Source organism: Xiphophorus hellerii, chromosome 11 (assembly GCF_003331165.1).
Source record: "Xiphophorus hellerii strain 12219 chromosome 11, Xiphophorus_hellerii-4.1, whole genome shotgun sequence".
Lineage (NCBI taxonomy): Eukaryota > Metazoa > Chordata > Actinopteri > Cyprinodontiformes > Poeciliidae > Xiphophorus > Xiphophorus hellerii.
Window position 1 is genome coordinate 20458050 of NC_045682.1, and position 18353 is coordinate 20476402.

An 18353-nucleotide genomic window follows, 5' to 3' on the forward strand; every position below is an offset into this window, starting at 1 on the left:
GGCATCATCTTCTCAAAATCTTTTGTTGTGGTGTAATATTTTGCATCAAACAATTGTGGAGATCCATGGTTCTCTTTCTGATATGTTGGCTTATTTATTAAGATTGTTCCATGATATCATTTAGGGCAGGAGTGAATTGTTTGTCTAAATTTGCTTAAAAATGGGTCAACATTTGTGGTTTTGATCTGACAAAATGTGAGGAAGATCAAGTGATCAGAATTCCTTTACAAGACACTGTAACTATCATCTGTAGACTAAGGGTGCATTCACACCTGCCATGCTTAGTCCGCTTTAATCAAACTCTAGTCTGTTTGTCTCGACAGTCTGGCTTGTTTGGGGAGGTGAGAATTTGCAATCAAATTCTGATTCAGATTAAAAAAGCTAACTCTTGTAAGAGATGTTAAGAATTTTTGCTAAGAAAATAAACCCTAATTTAGCACATCTGTTTTTCTGTCCTGAGGTTCTGCTTTATGCACAGTAACAGCACCTGCTGAACTGCAATAAAATGTGTCCAGCCATAATTGGTATACCTCTGGTTTTTGTTTGTCATGTGATCTGTACACCATATCTGAAGTGTTAGCACTTCTACTTGGAATCTTTACATATAGACAGTTTTGCGGAGAAAACCTTCTTTGGTTTGTGTTACTGGTATTTCCAGCCACAAGAAAATGGAAGTGTGCAGTAGTAAAAACAAAAGAACTGCCACCATCTCTGTGCAGCACCATATGGATAGCGCTGACACATCTACTTGGAATGAGATCATCTAACTTCAGCCTGACACTTTTATTGATAGTTGTCAGTTTCCCTTTCTCAGTTTCTGCTCTTCAGCTCATTCCCACCATGGGAGAATTTTGCCTCTTGATGAGTTTGATCCCACGGGTTTTGATGAGCGGGCTTCGTCTGTTCTTTGATGGCCTTTGGATTTGAAGCGAGCATTCTGAAACGTTAGCTCCTTGTGATTGATGGTTATAATAATGTGTTTGCCTGTCATTTGTGTACTGATGTTGCAGTTTCCTATTCCAGTGATGACAGCGACATGGAATTTGGAAATCGTTGTGGCTTTAGTTAATTAGGGGGTTTGTCTTTGCTTTACCGGGACTGATGGGTTTAGGCCTGCTGGACAATGTTTAGGCTGAAGGAAGGCCAGATTTGTTGTGATTGAACGTCGTGGGCATCTGTGCTGCAAGTTGAACTGGTCGATCTGGTATTTAGAGTGAACTCCGTGTTGTTTTTGCTCATTATTTAATGTCAAAACTTTTCATTAACCTCTGCAGGAAAACAAAACAAAAGAAACAAAGAGGGATAACAAACACTGCACAATCACGGTTCCTCACATGGGAGCAATCATGGTTCTTACTGTGTCATGTAAACAGTCACAATAAAGATCCAAACCGAGCTTGAATTTATTTGCAGTTCTTCTCGTAAATAACCATTTTTATTCTGCTAATCAGTTTAATGACCTCTTAGCGGTCCTGTTCCAAGTTAGAGATGTCCTGGTGGTCCAATGTGTTTGAATTATGTTGTTAATGGTGACTTTGTCTTCTGCTTCTCCTCTGGCAGGCTTCACACAGCACAGAGAGCCATCAAGCAGACCCAAGTGACAGTTCAGAGGTCCGGCAAGGAGATTGAAGAAAAACTAAGAACAACAGCGGCTTGTACTGAGCGGGTGAGCCAGTCTTCCAGAACCTTTTAGTCCCCATTAAATACTCAACATAACTGTGTCGGCAACTTGTTGTAAAAAATTTTCCATTTGAATATTACATAAAGTGACAATATAAAGAGGATTTTTTAAATTAAAATCTTTGAGAACATATTAATTAACTTTTGGAATTCCTTGACTTGCCATTACCTAGTTTACTGTAAGAGCTGTAGCATAATAAGAAATAGGAACAGCATTTAAATTATTTGATGTGAACATTGAGGAATTGGCAATAGAATTACTAAATTAACAGTCACCATTTAAATTTCATGAGAATCTAGAGCCTTATCCTCACTTTGAGATTCCCAAAAAGCTACAGAATCCAGTCATCCTGTGAGAGACAGAAGTTTGAAGCCAGGAAGGATAAAAAAACGTCGTATTTTGATCTTTCTTCCTGTTATCTGCTAAAGAGTTTTTCCGATTCTCACTCACGTGCAATCTAATGCTTCATCTGTGCTAAAGAAGAATCATTCACTCGAAATTCAAAATTGAAGATGAAACTGGCGGCATGACCTATGTTCTATATAAAAGTCTTCTAATGATTTTTTTGGGCTCTCTGTGTCTTTCAGAAAACGGACACTTAAATAGTTTGAAATCCATCCCTTTTTTGTTTTTCTTTAACCCCAACACCACAAAGCAGCAGTGCTTGTTGTGAAAAAGGATTTGTCAATTTTCAGAGATTTATTTTAAGAAGCAACAGATTTAAGATGTATTTTCACCTGCTGTTGCTGCCCTTTTTAAATATTTCCTGTCGAGTGTTTTTTCAAGTGTGTCAGTATTTGTGCTGGCATACTTACAATTGTGATGGCATTTGTTGTACTTACTGTATTTATTGTTAATGAGGGTATTCTCTGCTTCCAGTAACCCATAATGCCCCCTAGGGACATTAAAGAGAATTTGAGCTTAACCTTGGAATGGGTGTAAACAATATTCTTATGGCAGATATCAATTACATGAACAGATTTGCTTGTTTTCAGTAACATTCATTATTTTTCACTTCATATGTTTATCAATTTTACTGATGGCTGAAAATATATATAAAGATTAGCTGCTAATTCAAATATGACATAGGTCAAGCACGCCAATTAATGCTATAGGACTGTGGTACTATCAGGAAACTACGCCAGCTAGTTTCCCTCATAACAAGCATCAACAGAATCTGCCATGACAAGTACTTAGATTTTGTGATTTTTTATTTTATTTTATTTTTTTACCACCCAAAGTCTGGGATGGAATTGTATGCTAAAGATACAAAGTGAGAGGTTATTATAGCCTTAAGGCAGCTTCAGAATGTTTTCGTGGATAAACTACAAAGTGGACAAAAAGTAATATCACACTGCCTGACTGATAAAGCCCTGAATCAGATCCCCTATTTATGTTTCCTCTTCCTGTCATAACCCTGACTATGATCCACAGAAAAATCAAGAAAACATGTTTAACATTTTTGGAATTGGCAGCCACACAGCTGTGAAAACAAAGCACCAAATCCAGCTTTGAATTTATGTTAATTCTGTGCTAAGATTTCTGATCCAATCCCATGTAGTGGCACCGCTGGTAAATGTGTTTTCGAAGCTTTACTATGAGTGAATCAATGCGGTACTGTAGCAGAATAATTTTAGACAAATACAAATGTTACAATTTGATTTCAGTTCATAAATGTGGGCGAAAATACAAGTAATCATTTCCAAACTCTGAGTTGCACACTTACTGCCATCTGTGTTGCCATGTTTTTTTACAAGACAGTATTCACCTGTAAGAATGCAAAGATAACCTCCATTGCAAAGAGGAATAGAGGGCAGAGAAAAGTGAAGTGCCACATGACCCCCCACCCCTCCGGGCCGCAGTAAAATTGCCAAGCCTTGACTGGTCCGCGGTGACAAAAAGGTTGGGGGGCCACTAATCTAAAGGATAAAATCGATACGCAGTTAAGTGTCTATGCCAGACACTAAATTTACACTAAATTTAAAAAGTAAAGTATTAGCAAAAATAAATAAACTGAATTCAAGTAAGTAATTCTGAAGTGATTGTCAGAGGTACCAATAACAGATTTGGGGATTTTTGTTTCAAAAGTACTGCAATTAAAGATGAATTTAGTTCAAGGCCTTTTAAAGCACATCTTTACCACAGTTCTCAATAAATGTGTCAATCACTACTCTTTATTCTTTAATAGTATTTTGCTGGTCATGCCTTAATGTGCCCTTTATGCTGAATTGATTTTTGACAGCTGGGGGGTTTTCATGTCCACTGTTAGAGTCAAATCTGTGAGAATTTATGCACTGCTGCACATATACTAAAACTTAAAGGGTTTTAGAGCAGCTGTTACAGCTGTTGCTTTCCTTTGTGTTCTTTTGATATACTTCTCTTCTTTTGTGTTCTGTTTCCCAGACCCTCACCTTGACTATGCAAGCTGCCCTCCTAGCTTCAGCCTTCCCACAAAAATGTTAAGCCTCCATCCTCTTTGGTACAAAGGATCTCCTACAAAAACCTGTCTCTGATATTTCTTCCATATTAAAACATTCCTCAAGACCTCTTTCAGTGCCCAAAATCAGCTAATAAATCACACAATCCCTGTCTTCTAGCTCTCTGTTAAAAGCCTTGTAGAGTGGAGTGAGCGGGGCATTGTTGGACTCTTCTAAGAGTTTTTGCCTTTTCAGAGCTTTGTATGAGCCCCATGCACATTATATTGAGCCTGGATCAAGGGAGGGCAAAGTGGCCCTTTCACCCTCTCACCCACACTCTGTCATTAATCTGCTGGGTTCTAACATGTTCCCCACGCCCGCTGCTTATTTACTCAGCTGACCCACTGCTGTTTGATGTTCAGTAGGAGGCAGACGGGCCCTGGGATGCACGCGCACACACACGCACGCACCCCTGCCTGTGACCCGCTCGTCAACTCCCTGCTCAGTGAAAGTGTAGGAGGTTCAAGGTTCGTGCCAAAGCCAGAGGTGGCTAGCATGCGAGTGCCACTGTCGCCAAGCACCCAGGACATGGAGGTTCTATCAGTCGCCTTGCTGTTTTCTCCTAGAGGCCCTTAGTAATTTGCCAGAAGAGTCCATATCTCTGTTCCACCTAGATAGCGATTGCTATCTGATTGTTTGCGTGTGTGAGATGTCACAGTCCCGCCTTGTTGGGCGTGCGCTGTGCGATCAAAGATGAGCTCAGTCCCTCCCAGGTTTTCCTTCGTCCATCTCATTCCCTACTTGAACATTTTTTATCCAACAATTGTTTTTGCTCTTATGAAGGTGTGGTATGTAACTTTTATAAAAAACACAAATATGTTTTTTACATATTTAAGGATAATCTGAGAAAAGATTGATCTCCTCTACTTCCTCCCTGAGCTGCTATCGCCATCTGAAGAAATGCTCTGCTTCCGACCACAAACAGACCAATCAGAACCAGAAGGAAGGTCTTAGTACTGTCAATCATCCTCGTGTACTCAATCCTCAATTTGCTTATGGCGGAGAAACACCTCACCTTTACAGGAAAATCATTTATCTGTTATTGGAGGTCATGCTAACTAGCCTGAGCATACTGCAGCGTAGCAGAGCGTAAACGGGGTGATGAGAGGCGCCACACAGAGGGTGACTGACAGCGCTAAGTCCTTCCTCCTGTCTCTGATTTTTTTTTTTGTTTGTTTTCACAGACAATCTGTCATATTATACTGTCATGACATAGTGACAGTTCCAACAAATATGTTATTATTTTTTTTAAGTTACATACTGGAGCTTTAAATCTTAGTTCTTTTATAGAGCACTTCTGACTTAATTTTTTTCATTTACTGCCAACTGTTGTGTGTGTGAGTGTGTTTTATTCCACATCTGGATCCTTCTGTCCATTCAGCTGTTCCTTTTTAGATAGTTAGCACTCTTCAAGACACACCGCCCACCATTGCATAGAGACATGAAGGAGGCACACCCTACAGAGAGCGCAAGATGTTGACTAATGACTCAGATGCTTGTGCTAGTCAGGGAACATTGTGTGAAAAATCCCAGAGTTCTGTTTGAATGGATTTTATGGCATTTTATTAGATTTTATTAGACTTCTTCAAAGCTGTCTATTCGTCTTGCCCCTCCTGTACATCAGATATACTTGCATCCTTCTGCCTCGACACTTCCCTGTGGATAGTTTCCACTTCCTCTGCTGCCACTCCAAGCACATTCCTCCAAGTGATGAAACACTGATAATGCCACTGTCTGCATCAGTTTAAAAACACGCCTCGTGTTTACACCTGCTTGACTTGACATCTCGTCAGGTTGAGGTTGGGGGAAACCGGGGAAGCCAAAATAGAGATGCTGTGTGTGGGGGAAAAAAAATCCCTCTGCACTCATCCTGATTCAAGGTGGAAATTAACAGCTAGATATTGCTAATAATCAGTGGGTACATTTGGGAGGATTGTTGATAAGGATTTTCTAGATTTTATATTTAAACAAAATGCTAGAAGGAAAATATATCTGCAGATTTGTCAACACTTGAGGATTGCCCATGGAAAACTTTCTCTTTAAAAATAATATGACAGAAACACTTAGGTTTGCAAAGATGCAATAAGCTCTGTAGTGGGAGAGTTTCTCTGTTTATTCTGCCTGGAGTGATGAGGTATAAAGAAGAGCCAGCCAGATGTTCAATTTTAACAATTAAAAGAATTTTTTTTGCTACATTTATGTTTTAAAACTAACAATGGTTTGGAATCTTTTGGATGTTTTTGTGCTGCATTTTAGAAAAAAAAAAAAAAAAGACAAGATCATTTTCTCTATGTCCTGAAATGTATAACTATTGAATTTCAAATGGAATTGCACTTTGTTTTTACTATTACTGTATTTACTTGTGATAAGATAATTTTATGTATTTAGGAAGAGTCATATCAGGTAGTTAATCAGTTAGGGGTGCAGCGATTTATCGGCGACAATTTCCTTAATTTTGGGAGATTGATGGTCGGCCAATTTTTACATGTGAAGCCAATTTTATCCACCAATCTTATCTACCCTGGCAAAGGTCTAAAAATGAACCACTATCCTCTAATCGTCCGTGAGAAAAGTTTGATTTATAGACTGACCCATCAGGACATGTCTGCATGTTTACAGTTAACAATAGTCACCCCACTGTTGCCACTTCAGTATCTTTCTTGCTATATTGAGCAACATCTGGGACAAAAAAAAAAAATTGGTACCAGCCAAAATTGAAATCGGCATGTAAGGTTTTTTAAAAGATGGGTAATCGGCCAAAAAACTGCAGTCGGTGCACCCTTACCCAAAGTGATGAAAATCAGAACCGATCAGCCAGTCAATCGGTGCACCCCTAACTTTCAGGTTGGTTCAGATGAAATTGTATTCAGTTTGAAATCAGTCGCTATACTCAAGAGATGGATTCTCACATGTCTTTCCAAAATCAAAGTTTGACCTCAGGCCTCAAACACTCGCCTCTTATCAGCTGTTTGAATATCAAAAGCCAGAACTTCGCACCATTTGACTTGCAGCCATGCTTTCCCACGATAGGGGCTCATTACTGACAGGTTTCACCACGCTGAGCTCAGAGCTCAGTGAGCTGTTTTCAAGAGTCATATCATTTTCTTTTTTCCCCTCCTCTGTCATTAGTTGTTGACACTGGATTTTACATTATTAAACAAAAGCCTCATCTTTGTGGACGTGTATTAAGCCAGCGAGACGTGGGATAAGGCAACAAAAACAAAGTGTTTCTGGAAAACCTTTTAGGACTTCTATGAAACGCAATAAACTTCACACCTTGCTGTGGCCACGTGACGAACGTTTTCGCTCAAAGTTTTTCTTTGTGTGTTCTCTGTTTTCTACTTGCAGAAGAAGGAGCGTGAGTGCATGCAGCTGCGCATAGCTGTGCTCTGCAGTGAGCTGCAGCGGCAGAAGAAGGCGCTTGGCAGGGAAATAGACGTTCGGCAGAAGGAGAGGGCACATCTACAGAAGAAAGGTAAATCGAATCGGAGGAGACCAAAACCGCATTATATTCAATTCAGTTTTAAAATTAAGAACAAGGTACGAACAAGGTGTAACAGGAGCAGTTACGCAAAAATTTTAACTATATAAATGTGTAATAAATCCCCCAAATATTAGCAACTTCAGCTCTGAATCTACAAGCTGGGTTTCTGGTGAACTCACACACGTCTTTCCATTTCTCATTCTTCTGGGCAATACAAAATTCCAACGCATTATTTCAGTCTTTCCCTGCAACGACAGCTTACCCAGCTTTGCGAACCATCTATTGATACGCTCACTGTGTTTGCTGTTTTAACCCCATGACACTGCTAAAGCTAACACAGACACACAAGCAGTGGAAGAAATGAAAAGAGCTTCTGCAACTCATTTACTTGCCTCAAGTGGTGTTGTATTACTCAAATACTTAATACACTTGTGTAAGAAGACTTGTTATTATGGTAAAAACATGTGCAACTAATTCCAACCTAAGCCTCCATCTTTTTTACTATTTTCCACAAAAGGCCCAGCAGCAGCTACTGAAGAGGACAGGAAAAGAGGAACTTGAATGTAGTTTGACTGTAAAGTTTTTTTTTTCTTCGTAACTCATGTCAATAATAAGAATAGTAAAAGAAGTCATCTAGTCCCTATAGTTTTTCAAATCAGGCAAACTTTACTTATGTCAATATTCTTTTCCCTCAAGCTTTTTCACATTGTTTTACATTCCAATCCCAAACTTTAATACAGTCTATTGAAATTTAAAGTCAGAGACCAACAATAGCTGCGTTTCCATTAACCATAAAATGCAGAAAAGTCTGGCGCTGTGACCGTTTCATAAAAATGAAAGCTCCAAAGCTTTTTTTTTTTTCCTGCCTCTTCAAGGAGGAGCTGTGCCTCGAAGGCAGCCCTTGGTACCCCCAAGGCATTTTGCACAGCTGAATGGTTGCCATAGGAGATTGAAGGATTTATCAAACATACATAAAAGAATCAAGGCAACACTCTAGGTATGGTTTTGATGAGGGAATAGCATGATGTAAAGCCAAAAAAAATTTTTATTTTAATAATATTGCCCCTTTTCGGTCTACTCTACTCACCTTTAGTTACTTCACTGAATGAAAATCAAGCAAAACACAGAAACAAACTCAGACATTTTATTTTTCAGTGAGACTTTGGTGCACCCGCTTCATTGTTCTCATGTTGTTCTCCATCTGCGAGCCTGCTATATATACACAAGAAGCAGTGTATATATAGTTTTCTGACAGTACATATTGTCCTTCTCTGATGTCAGATTGCCTTTTGGTCAAAGACCAGAGCAATTTATAGGGCCAACCAGAGCTAATTAACATGAAGCTCACCTATAAAAACACATGCAGTCACAATAAGGGACAGCCTTTAGGCTGATTCAGAGAAAAGCTTTCCTTTGTGTTTGAACTTCTTAAAAATGACCCTCTGACTTTGTCACCACTTTGTCTGCAGCTGAAAGAACCTGCATCTCTTTCAGAGCCTGTTTGCAGACTGGACAGGTGCTTTCCAGGGAACATGACATAATTCTATTAGCTCGTTTAAATTTAAAAGGTATTCGAGGATGAATTGGCATCTTGTTGCTGAATAGGACTGTGCTGGATTTTTTGTTGTTTTTTTCCCCACCTGAAATGGAAAAGACATATGCTATTTAGCAGTGCTGTTTCAGTTCCTTTTTTGGAGATTGTTGTTTAACTCTTCTAATCAGCTCAGATGCATCACCCTGTTTCACATCCTGGAGAAACATGTTTTTGTTAAAAAGCTATTAGTTTTGGAGAAAAGTGTTTACAGTGCGTCATGGAGCTGCTGATGTTGTTTTCATCTGATGTCTTTTGTTTTGGAGATGCTCAATTTTGTTTAATGTAGGTAAGATTTTGTCTTTAAATTTAATTTGACTTATTGAAAAGCACAGAAACCAATAAAGCAAATGGACTGAATTGCACAAGAAGCAATCAGTACTTTTAAAAACTGCAACTTTCAGTTTTTTGTTTTTTTTTAATCAAAATATCTAAAAATTGGCTATATCAGCTTTCTCATTACTATAGTGGCTATCAGTGTAACACAGTGGATAAATGAATAGTAGATAGTTGAAGTTGATGTGATGGTAACATCAAAGTGTGGGAACATGTAGACTGAAGTCCATACTTGTGTCCAAGCAGATCATAGCGTTCCCAGCACCCAGTGTTCAGTACCTGCTTTACGTGATCCAAGACAGAATGAGCAGCCAACTGGCAGCAAAGAGATGCTCTGCTCACGCAGACACAAACAGGAATGCGCCAGAGAAATGGTACTTTTAAAGCCAGAGTAGAAAGTTGTTCAAAGTTGATCACAACCATAGACTTGAGTGTATTTTGTAGAAATGCTTAGTGAAAGACGGCTGTATAACTGTGAAGTGCGAGTACGATGGTGTGTAGCTGAAATCTGAAAATCTGGATATGTTTCAAGCGTCTCTGATTTGATACTGTGTTGAGCCTCCTTTCACTACGCCATTGTATGTGCTGTGCGTCCTCACAACTGTTTCTGCCAACTCTCAACCTTGTCAGCTTGGTATCGCGTACTGAATAGTTGATTTGAACACCGTTTCCTGCTAAGCAGTTTACTAATACACGGTTGTAAAAATGTACCTTTGGGCCAATGTGCTTGGTGGATATTTGCTTTGAGTCTGCATTGAGTATTCGTGGACGTCCACGGAGTGAAGTACGCCCGAGTATGTGGTGAACTTTGTCATAAAACGCTTAAGACATTATTTTAAGGATATTTTAGGCCCTTTATTTGATGTTGAATTGACAGGAGAGTGGATTGTGACATAGGGAGAAGACATTTGACAATGGTCAGTGAGACTCGAATTGTGACGGCCGCATTGAGGACTTAGGGCTCCGTACATGAGTCGTGCTTTATCTCTATGTCACCACTGCTGCTGGTTAAAGCTCTCTTGATGTGAATAAAAAGCTATAAAGATAGAGCTATCTGTTCAGGGCCAAAGTGTTGTTGGCTTGGCCTCCAAAGTTTAAATCTCCCTCCTGGCCTTTAGGATGTCTTAAAACTGACAAATCCATGGATGTCCAATTTTCAGCTAGCAGAACTTCATGGATCTGTTTCTAATGTCTTGCTGTGTAGCCACATAACACCACAAAGTCTTATGGAGACGCTGTCTTGAAAGCTGTGTTGGTGAATTTTGTGCTCCTACCCAATATTAAACAGGTGGTTTTAATATTAGGGCTATTAGGTGTTGATTGGATTAGTAGCATGTGTTTAATGTATAGGATATTTTACACATTCCAGTGTTTATTGGATCCAGCTAACCTCGAAAGGGTTATTGACAGTTTACCAGTGTGTGTGCACACACACTGCTATGCAGTACTTCCTCTTAGGGGTTACCGTAACAACTACTAATCTCTAGTTGTTTCTTTACTCCTCTGTCCTCACTGTTCTGCGTTTCATCTGTATCTGGTCACTTGGTCTCGCTGCCTCTCACACTCTCATATGGTCCTGTAACAGATCACCATTGTCAGCCATTTTATTTTTTCTCCTACAAAACTAATGGTTTAGATCATTCTGACAAAGATGGAGGCACAACAGGTGTGGGTTTGTGTTAGTACATGATGGTGAGATGAAAATGTCCGCCTTTTTCCAACAATAATTATTAGAACGTCACTTTAGTATCTGTCTGAATCATGTTGATGACAGAATCCAATCTAGCTGTATTTATAAAGCACTTACACAAAAATATAAAATACTTTAAAGAACAACAGGAACGACTGTAGTGCCGTTTAAGCTACAGTTATGGGTGAGATTATACTAAGAATGTGTAAAAAGCTCATACAATAACTCTATTTTAGGTGTTCCACATACCCTAGAATTGGCAATGTGTGGGTACCACCACTATGGACTTTTGTTCCTCTTCTTAAAGCAGTGAGCTAACAATAAAAGCAGTTATTTCCCCAGTCAGAGAGGAATCCCTTTGGCTGGCTATGCTGAGGTCACGCTCTTGTCACAATTTCCTCCTGTCTATTTTCCAGTTCTCCATCGCAAGCAGGCGACATAAATCAGGCCTGTGAGCAGCATTTATTGTACTTAGCAGTGGTGGTTATTCTCACGCTCTGCAGTGTAGCTAGGTTTCCTGACCAATAAATGTCAGTAGTTGACTTTCCTAAGTGAAGAACAGAGTTTTGTGAAAGTGTTTTGTGGCGTGGTATGTGTCACCTCAGACAGAAGGTCTCATATTGAAGCCATCACCATTAGAGCTCCTTTTGCAGGAGCTCGGTTTTACCATAGACTTTTACCAGCTGGCTGTCAGAAAAGCGTTGACAATAATACTCTGCTTATTGGCTCAATACTTCACTTTCTTGTGATTCTTTTTTAATTTTCCCCCAGTCACCCTAACCGGTATGTTAAAATGTTAGTCATAAAAAAGCAGAACTGGTGACCCTGTCCTTATAAATAAATTGGTCATTTATTGCAACACCTAAATCTTACACTAAAGTAAAATTCCATGTTACGAAATAATTGTTTTATAAATTTTATTTATTTATTTTTTTTACTAAAATGTCTATTACAGGTACGCCTAAGCTGCATCCCTTAAGAATGAATGTAACTAAAGTATTAGTGTCTGGGAGCCATTGATTAATATTCTATTACTTTGTGTTTCTGATATATAAATGTGATGTGTCACAGAAGACGAGAGGTTAAATCTGATCTTATTTTGTTTTATTGTCATCTGGGAATGAATTATAATCATATTCTTTAGTCACTTGTGGTGAGGCCTGGAGTAATTTTTCAAGACTCACTTGATTCATCCTACACTGTAACATCGGGTTTTGGAGTAATCCAGGAAAATGTAGTAAATTATAGTTTCATAATGTAATACAATGTCATTAAACCAACATAAATGAACACAATTTGTGACAGTTTCTGCAGCATTCTGCAATAACATTGTTGCATTTTGCACTGATTATTACAAAACACAAAAGTCTCTCTTTGTATAGAATAGACAAAAATCCCTCTGTCTTCATGCTTCAACTTTGTACAATCGGTCTGGCCAAAAACAGCAAATTTAGTCCTTTCTTCATTTTATAAACTGAGGAAAAGGAGTCTTACGATTATACTAAACTACAATTTCTCAAATTAAAGATCCCTTCGTGAGATCATGCTACTGCTATAAAAGATGGATTTGTTTTAAGGCTTTGTACCCATCTTAACCAGACGAGCCAATAGATGTGGTTGGTATTGTAACTTTACAAATATGTAGCTGATCATTTCTTTCAAAACTTATTTTGAATGCTTACTTCTGTTTTACTCATTTCTGCTTTCATCATTTTCACTGCCTTGTCAGGGCATTGATTTAATGTCCACTTGTGTCGAATACAAACACATTTTAAATTCAGTCATTGACAGTGGGTTGTCATTTCCTCATAACATCGTGACACTGCAGTGAGGTCACAGATCATTGAAACCCCTTTCATCTTTTAAAGCTTTGCAGGAAGTGCACACTAACAGTCTGAATAATATCAAATTTAATCAGGTTGGAACAATTGGAGTGATTTTTGTTTATAAGGTATTTGACTTTCTGTACTTCAGGGTTTTATCTACTGCTTGTCTTTTTTTTTGGTTCAGTCGCTGTTTTTCACACCTTCTGTACCAAATAAAACAAGGAAGAATTGTGCCCTAAAGTGTTTAACCTGAAGCTGAAATTTTCACCATTAGATTACATATAAACATTTTCAGCTGCTCCTTCTTCCCCTGCTTCGGAGTTTATTACAATGCAGTCTTTGTCGGCTTGATATGAGCTTTTATGGTGAAACGGCCAACTCTCCAGAATGTCTTGAAGAGTTTTGTGTGGCGGTGTGGCTTCTCATCCGACTAACAGTGAACAGATTGTCCTCAGATGAGGTAAGAGATCAAGAGTTAACATCAACTATACTGCTGCAGTCATACAACCAAATCTCCATGAACATAGAAGGCTTTATAAAATGTATTTTGATCTCTTCTTCAATTTATTCCATGTTTTGTCACATTGCAACCACAAATTTATATTTTATGTATATTAATGGGATTGTGTGAGATGAAGGGAGAATGATTGTTTTTTATTCTTTCATTTTTACGAAGAAAAAAAAATCAACATTTGTATTCAGCCCCATTGAGTCAATATTTGGTACGATGTGCTTTTTCTGTAATTACAGCTGTATGTCTTTTGGGACATATCTTCAACAGCATATCTAGAGACTTCAACTCTGTACTTATTCCTCGCTGGAAAAAAGCTTAAACTCAGTCAGATTGTATGTAAAACCATGTTGCCTTGTGTTCCTATAGACTGCCATTTGGATGGTGTGGTCAAAGAGGAAGGTTTACTTCATACATAGCATATTGCATTTAGGCCACAAAGCTTAATTTTTGATTGGACCATCTACTTCCACATTTGGTGCGTCCTCTACGTATCTTCTATTTCTTCTCCTTTTCCATCTTTCTTTTCCTAACTATGCTTCACCTTTCCTTAACCGTATCCCTCACCTGTCTGCTGGGTTTCTCTGTCTTGATATTGTGAGACTATAAACCTCAGAGGCCTGCACACAGGCCTGTCTTTGGATGAACTGTGTTGCGTACAGATGCATTGCACTTTTTATGTTGATCTGTGACAGAAACCACAAGTAAAAGCCCTTGAAGAATTCAGTTGTAATGTGACAAGGAATATGAAAATTTTACACTTTACCTATTTTGTATGGCACTCTAACACTTTCTGATGGTTAAATCTGGTGTCAGAAGTGGGAAGCACAGACATTTAAACCTGTTAGTGGAGTCTATGTCTTGAAATATTCTTCCAACTTCTGCACAATATGAGACTAACCATGTATTGTTGACACCATTGCACGGTTCAACATTTCTCCTAATATTAAGCGACTCTTAGTAGCAGAACAGATTTAAAACCCATAAGCCACAAGAACCAGACTATGTAAATAATCCCCAGAAGCACCTGGGGCTGAATTTTACAGCTGGATTTCCATCTAAATCACCCGTCTGGTGCGAGTAGGACCTCACTGTTTACTGGCTCATGTCAAAACCCAGAAAAGTTACGAGCAATTTATAATTTTTTGATATCGCATTCACTATAACGGCTCCAGATTTTATTGTAGCCAATATTTTATGGTTTTATGCGGTGATATATCGAGAAACAAACAGCCAAAGTGAAGCATGTGTACTTCCACGGCCTCCGCTATGGACCGTCTGTCTGTATCATACCACTGTACAAACTGGAACAGGTTAGAGACATGAAAGGATCAGGAGATTGATGGACAGACCAGATAGGGTCCAGCCGGGCATTACATGAAAGAGGCAGTGTGATACAGACCTCTGTCGTTCGTGTTAAAATATGTCTTCATGTCATCACTCAGATCAGAGGGATGGCCTGTCTGTCTGATGCTATCTGCCCTGGCAGCTAATCTGATTGAGATGTTTCCTAGAAGCTCTGTTTTCTCCATCAGTCTCTCACCTTCCACCCTTATGGTCCCTGTGAGGAAAGCCTTCATGTAAGTGGTAACTATTTGATAACAAGCAGGTCCTGTGATCCATCTGATGACATGTGGTCTGATAATCTTAATTACTCCAAACTTACTTTTCCTGAGCCAGCTGCAATAAGAGCATCTTAACAGATTGGATTAGGTCCTGGAAAGTCTCCTTTCGGAAACATCCGCAGCACCTTTTTAATGTGTTGACTGTAGAAACACAGATTAAGCTTTAGACTCGGCCTTTCTGGCTGTGCAGGAGCGTCGGTGCACATGTGCTGCATTTACTGGCCAATACTTGGGTTGCTAAGTTTGTGGGTTTTTTTGCTGTTGCTGAACTTAAAGGTGATATACTACCTCAAAAAATAACAAGTATTGCACAATAGGGGTGGGTGATATGGATATGGACTTTTATCGCAGTATATTTTGTACTCTTGTGATAATGATAAACACTATTACTTCTATTTTAGGTAAATGTGTGGCTATAACTGTATGACGCTTCATTCATAGTGCCACAAACACAAATACTGTCCCAAAAAAACATTTCTATTTGAAATGGGTTTCTTTACCTAAAGAACTTGAAGACACATGATTTTAAACTGCATTAAATTATATTTTAGAATTTACTGATATTTTGTTGATGGAAGAAAGAAAGCGAAGAAAATATTACAAGTAGCAATCATACTGACTATGTTTTTTCATATTATTTATTGAAATTTATTGAGACAACCATAAGTCAAAATTGTCATCATGGTAAGATGATGAATGCAATATCACAAATAAAAAAATAAGACATACAGCAAAAATAATGAATAGAAACTACATAGGGTCGGCTAAACCTTTTAGGCACCTATATCAACATGCTAGTGTGTTTTAAAATGGGTACAAAAAAGATCTGTTATAAAATACAAACTGAAAGAAGAATTTCCTAAAAAGGTACTTAAGGTTCAGTGATCACAGGTCAACCTAGTTATTTATGGCATTTTTCTTTTTTTAAATAAAGTGAAATCCCCCTGTGATACACCTTGCCTGAGAGTGACTTTTAAATAATTCAAAATAAAAAAAAAATAAAAAAAACACTGTAGAGCTCTTAAATGGATTTTAAACAATTTTCACAAAATTGTTTGTGAAACAATTTTCAATTTGTGATAAAATCATGCAGTTGAGGAAAGATTTACCAGCCTCTTTTGACATAAGAGGACAAATTTATTGAACAGTTTGGGTTGACTTGGCTGGTTGAGTGCATACTTTGGTAATATGGTGAATGTATCCGAAGGGGGACTCAATCACGGCGGCTAGGAATAGTAGTGTCTACTTGTTCTAATAAACAAGTTATTGTTTTTGCAATAATAAGCAGAAACGCTTGTAAACGATGCTGCTGTTTTTGACGCACCTCGACATTAAGAGCTGCTGACTTGGTGGAGACGTGTTCTTAACAGGCTCAAAAGTTATTACCATGTCACAAATACGAGGGGAAAGCCCCTCTGATTTTCATATGCACATTCAGAACATAAAGCAAATTATTTTTGGCTCACAGATCTGAAAAATATTGTGTTACAACCCCGGGCTTATTATACCTCTGCGGTTTTGTGCCCCGTCGCTGCAGCCTGTCTGTGTTGTAGTTACTCCACTTCCTTCGGCTGGATCATCACCGCCTCTAATGGTATCTTTTCAATTTGTGTTTATGTTACCCACTCTGTATTTACAGAGTCTGACAAATCCTATAATCTCCATACATGTGTTTGTCTGGTTTTATGTGGTGTCAAAAGGAAATGGTTTGAACCCCGATTAGAAAAACAAAAAGGCAGGCCCTTTGATCTTGCGCGAGCTCGACGGTGGAGGGAAGCCAGCACAACACGAGGCCACCTGGATTTTCAGATGTAGCAGATCGAGGCAAACAAACCTGATCATTTACATTTTTTTTTCTCTCTGTGTCTTTCAGAGGAAGCGTTTTCCTCTCAGCACGAAAGTCTGAAGGAGGAGAAAGAATCCCTAACAAAGTTGCAGAAGGAATGTACGGCCAAGAGGTATGTGTGAAGATATAATTAGACATTTTTGGAGGTAGGAACAGGAAAAAAAAAGCTCCATTTATTTGTACATGTCAGGTCCTTGCTCTCTGAACTCAGTGTTTCTGTTTAAATCAAATTATGACAAGAGAACACCCTGCACTCACGTCTCACCTTGCTCCTTTAAAACAAGAAAGTGTTTGTGCCGCCACATCTTTATTTATGTTTTCTCTGCATTCCTGAAAAGCTCTTTGGCCTGTCTTTGTCCTGGCTTGTGGAGGGATGTTTGCGGTGGGTGCAGACACTGGATACCGCTTTTTGCATCCGAACAATACCTGGTGCCAAACGGGGCCAAAAGACTCAGGACAGGAAATTAATACAGGCACTCTTACGTCTGCCTACCATCCATTATGTGGAAATATTTGTTGTTCATGTGTTCATAGAATTTTTTTCTTTTTTTTTTTTACTTGAGCATTATTCAAGACGGCGTCTTCTTTAGGTTTTTGTGGTTTTATCTTTGGTGGATTTGCTGTAGTTAAAGTGCAGCAAATCTCAAAAGTCTGAGCTCAAACACATCCACTTGATAGTGCATGGTTAGCTGTAGAAGGAAAACTTCAATAAGTAGAGTTGTACTGCTGCTGTTTATTGGGAAGAAAACTTACTCAGATAAAATTACATGATTAAACACAAGCATAAACAAAACCGGGTCTGATTTTACATGTCTAGCTAAAACGAAAATATCTACATATTTTTTAACAAACACCATTTTTTTCCTCACCGTTTGACTTTGAAGCAGACTCAACCTTGTTCAGTGCCAAAAAAATATTTTTTTTGTACACACAAATAAAATGAGAAATTTATCATAATTCATTCATCTTTGGGGAAGAAAAATACTCGATTGAAAATAGATATAAAAATAAACAAACTAAACCTCTAACCAAATGACTAACTAAACCAAATAAATAAAAATAAATCAATTCTGACCATGTTTTTTAAAATTTTTTTTATCATGACTCATAATAATTAACAGCAAATTATTTCAACCAAAGAAACTTGCGCACATTTAATTTAAAATGTATTAAGATTTTGGGAAAATAAATTCACTTTGTGTTAAAGTTGCTCATAGATAAGTGTCATTAAGTTTCAGATGGTTAAACAGATTTGTTGTTTCCCAGTGGTGCAGACGCCACCGAGT

The 18353-nt window shown here is 38.4% G+C and overlaps 1 protein-coding gene across 1 annotated transcript in view; it reads left to right on the plus strand.

The window, feature by feature from the left end:
- The window catches only part of uvrag (UV radiation resistance associated gene), a 110295-nt gene that overhangs the window by 21794 nt on the left and 70148 nt on the right, over positions 1-18353 (plus strand). Inside the window, exons 7-9 of the mRNA XM_032576413.1 lie at positions 1561-1666; positions 7507-7633; positions 17095-17179. Coding sequence (XP_032432304.1) covers positions 1561-1666; positions 7507-7633; positions 17095-17179 — 318 coding nt within the window. The remainder of the gene's footprint in view (positions 1-1560; positions 1667-7506; positions 7634-17094; positions 17180-18353) is intronic.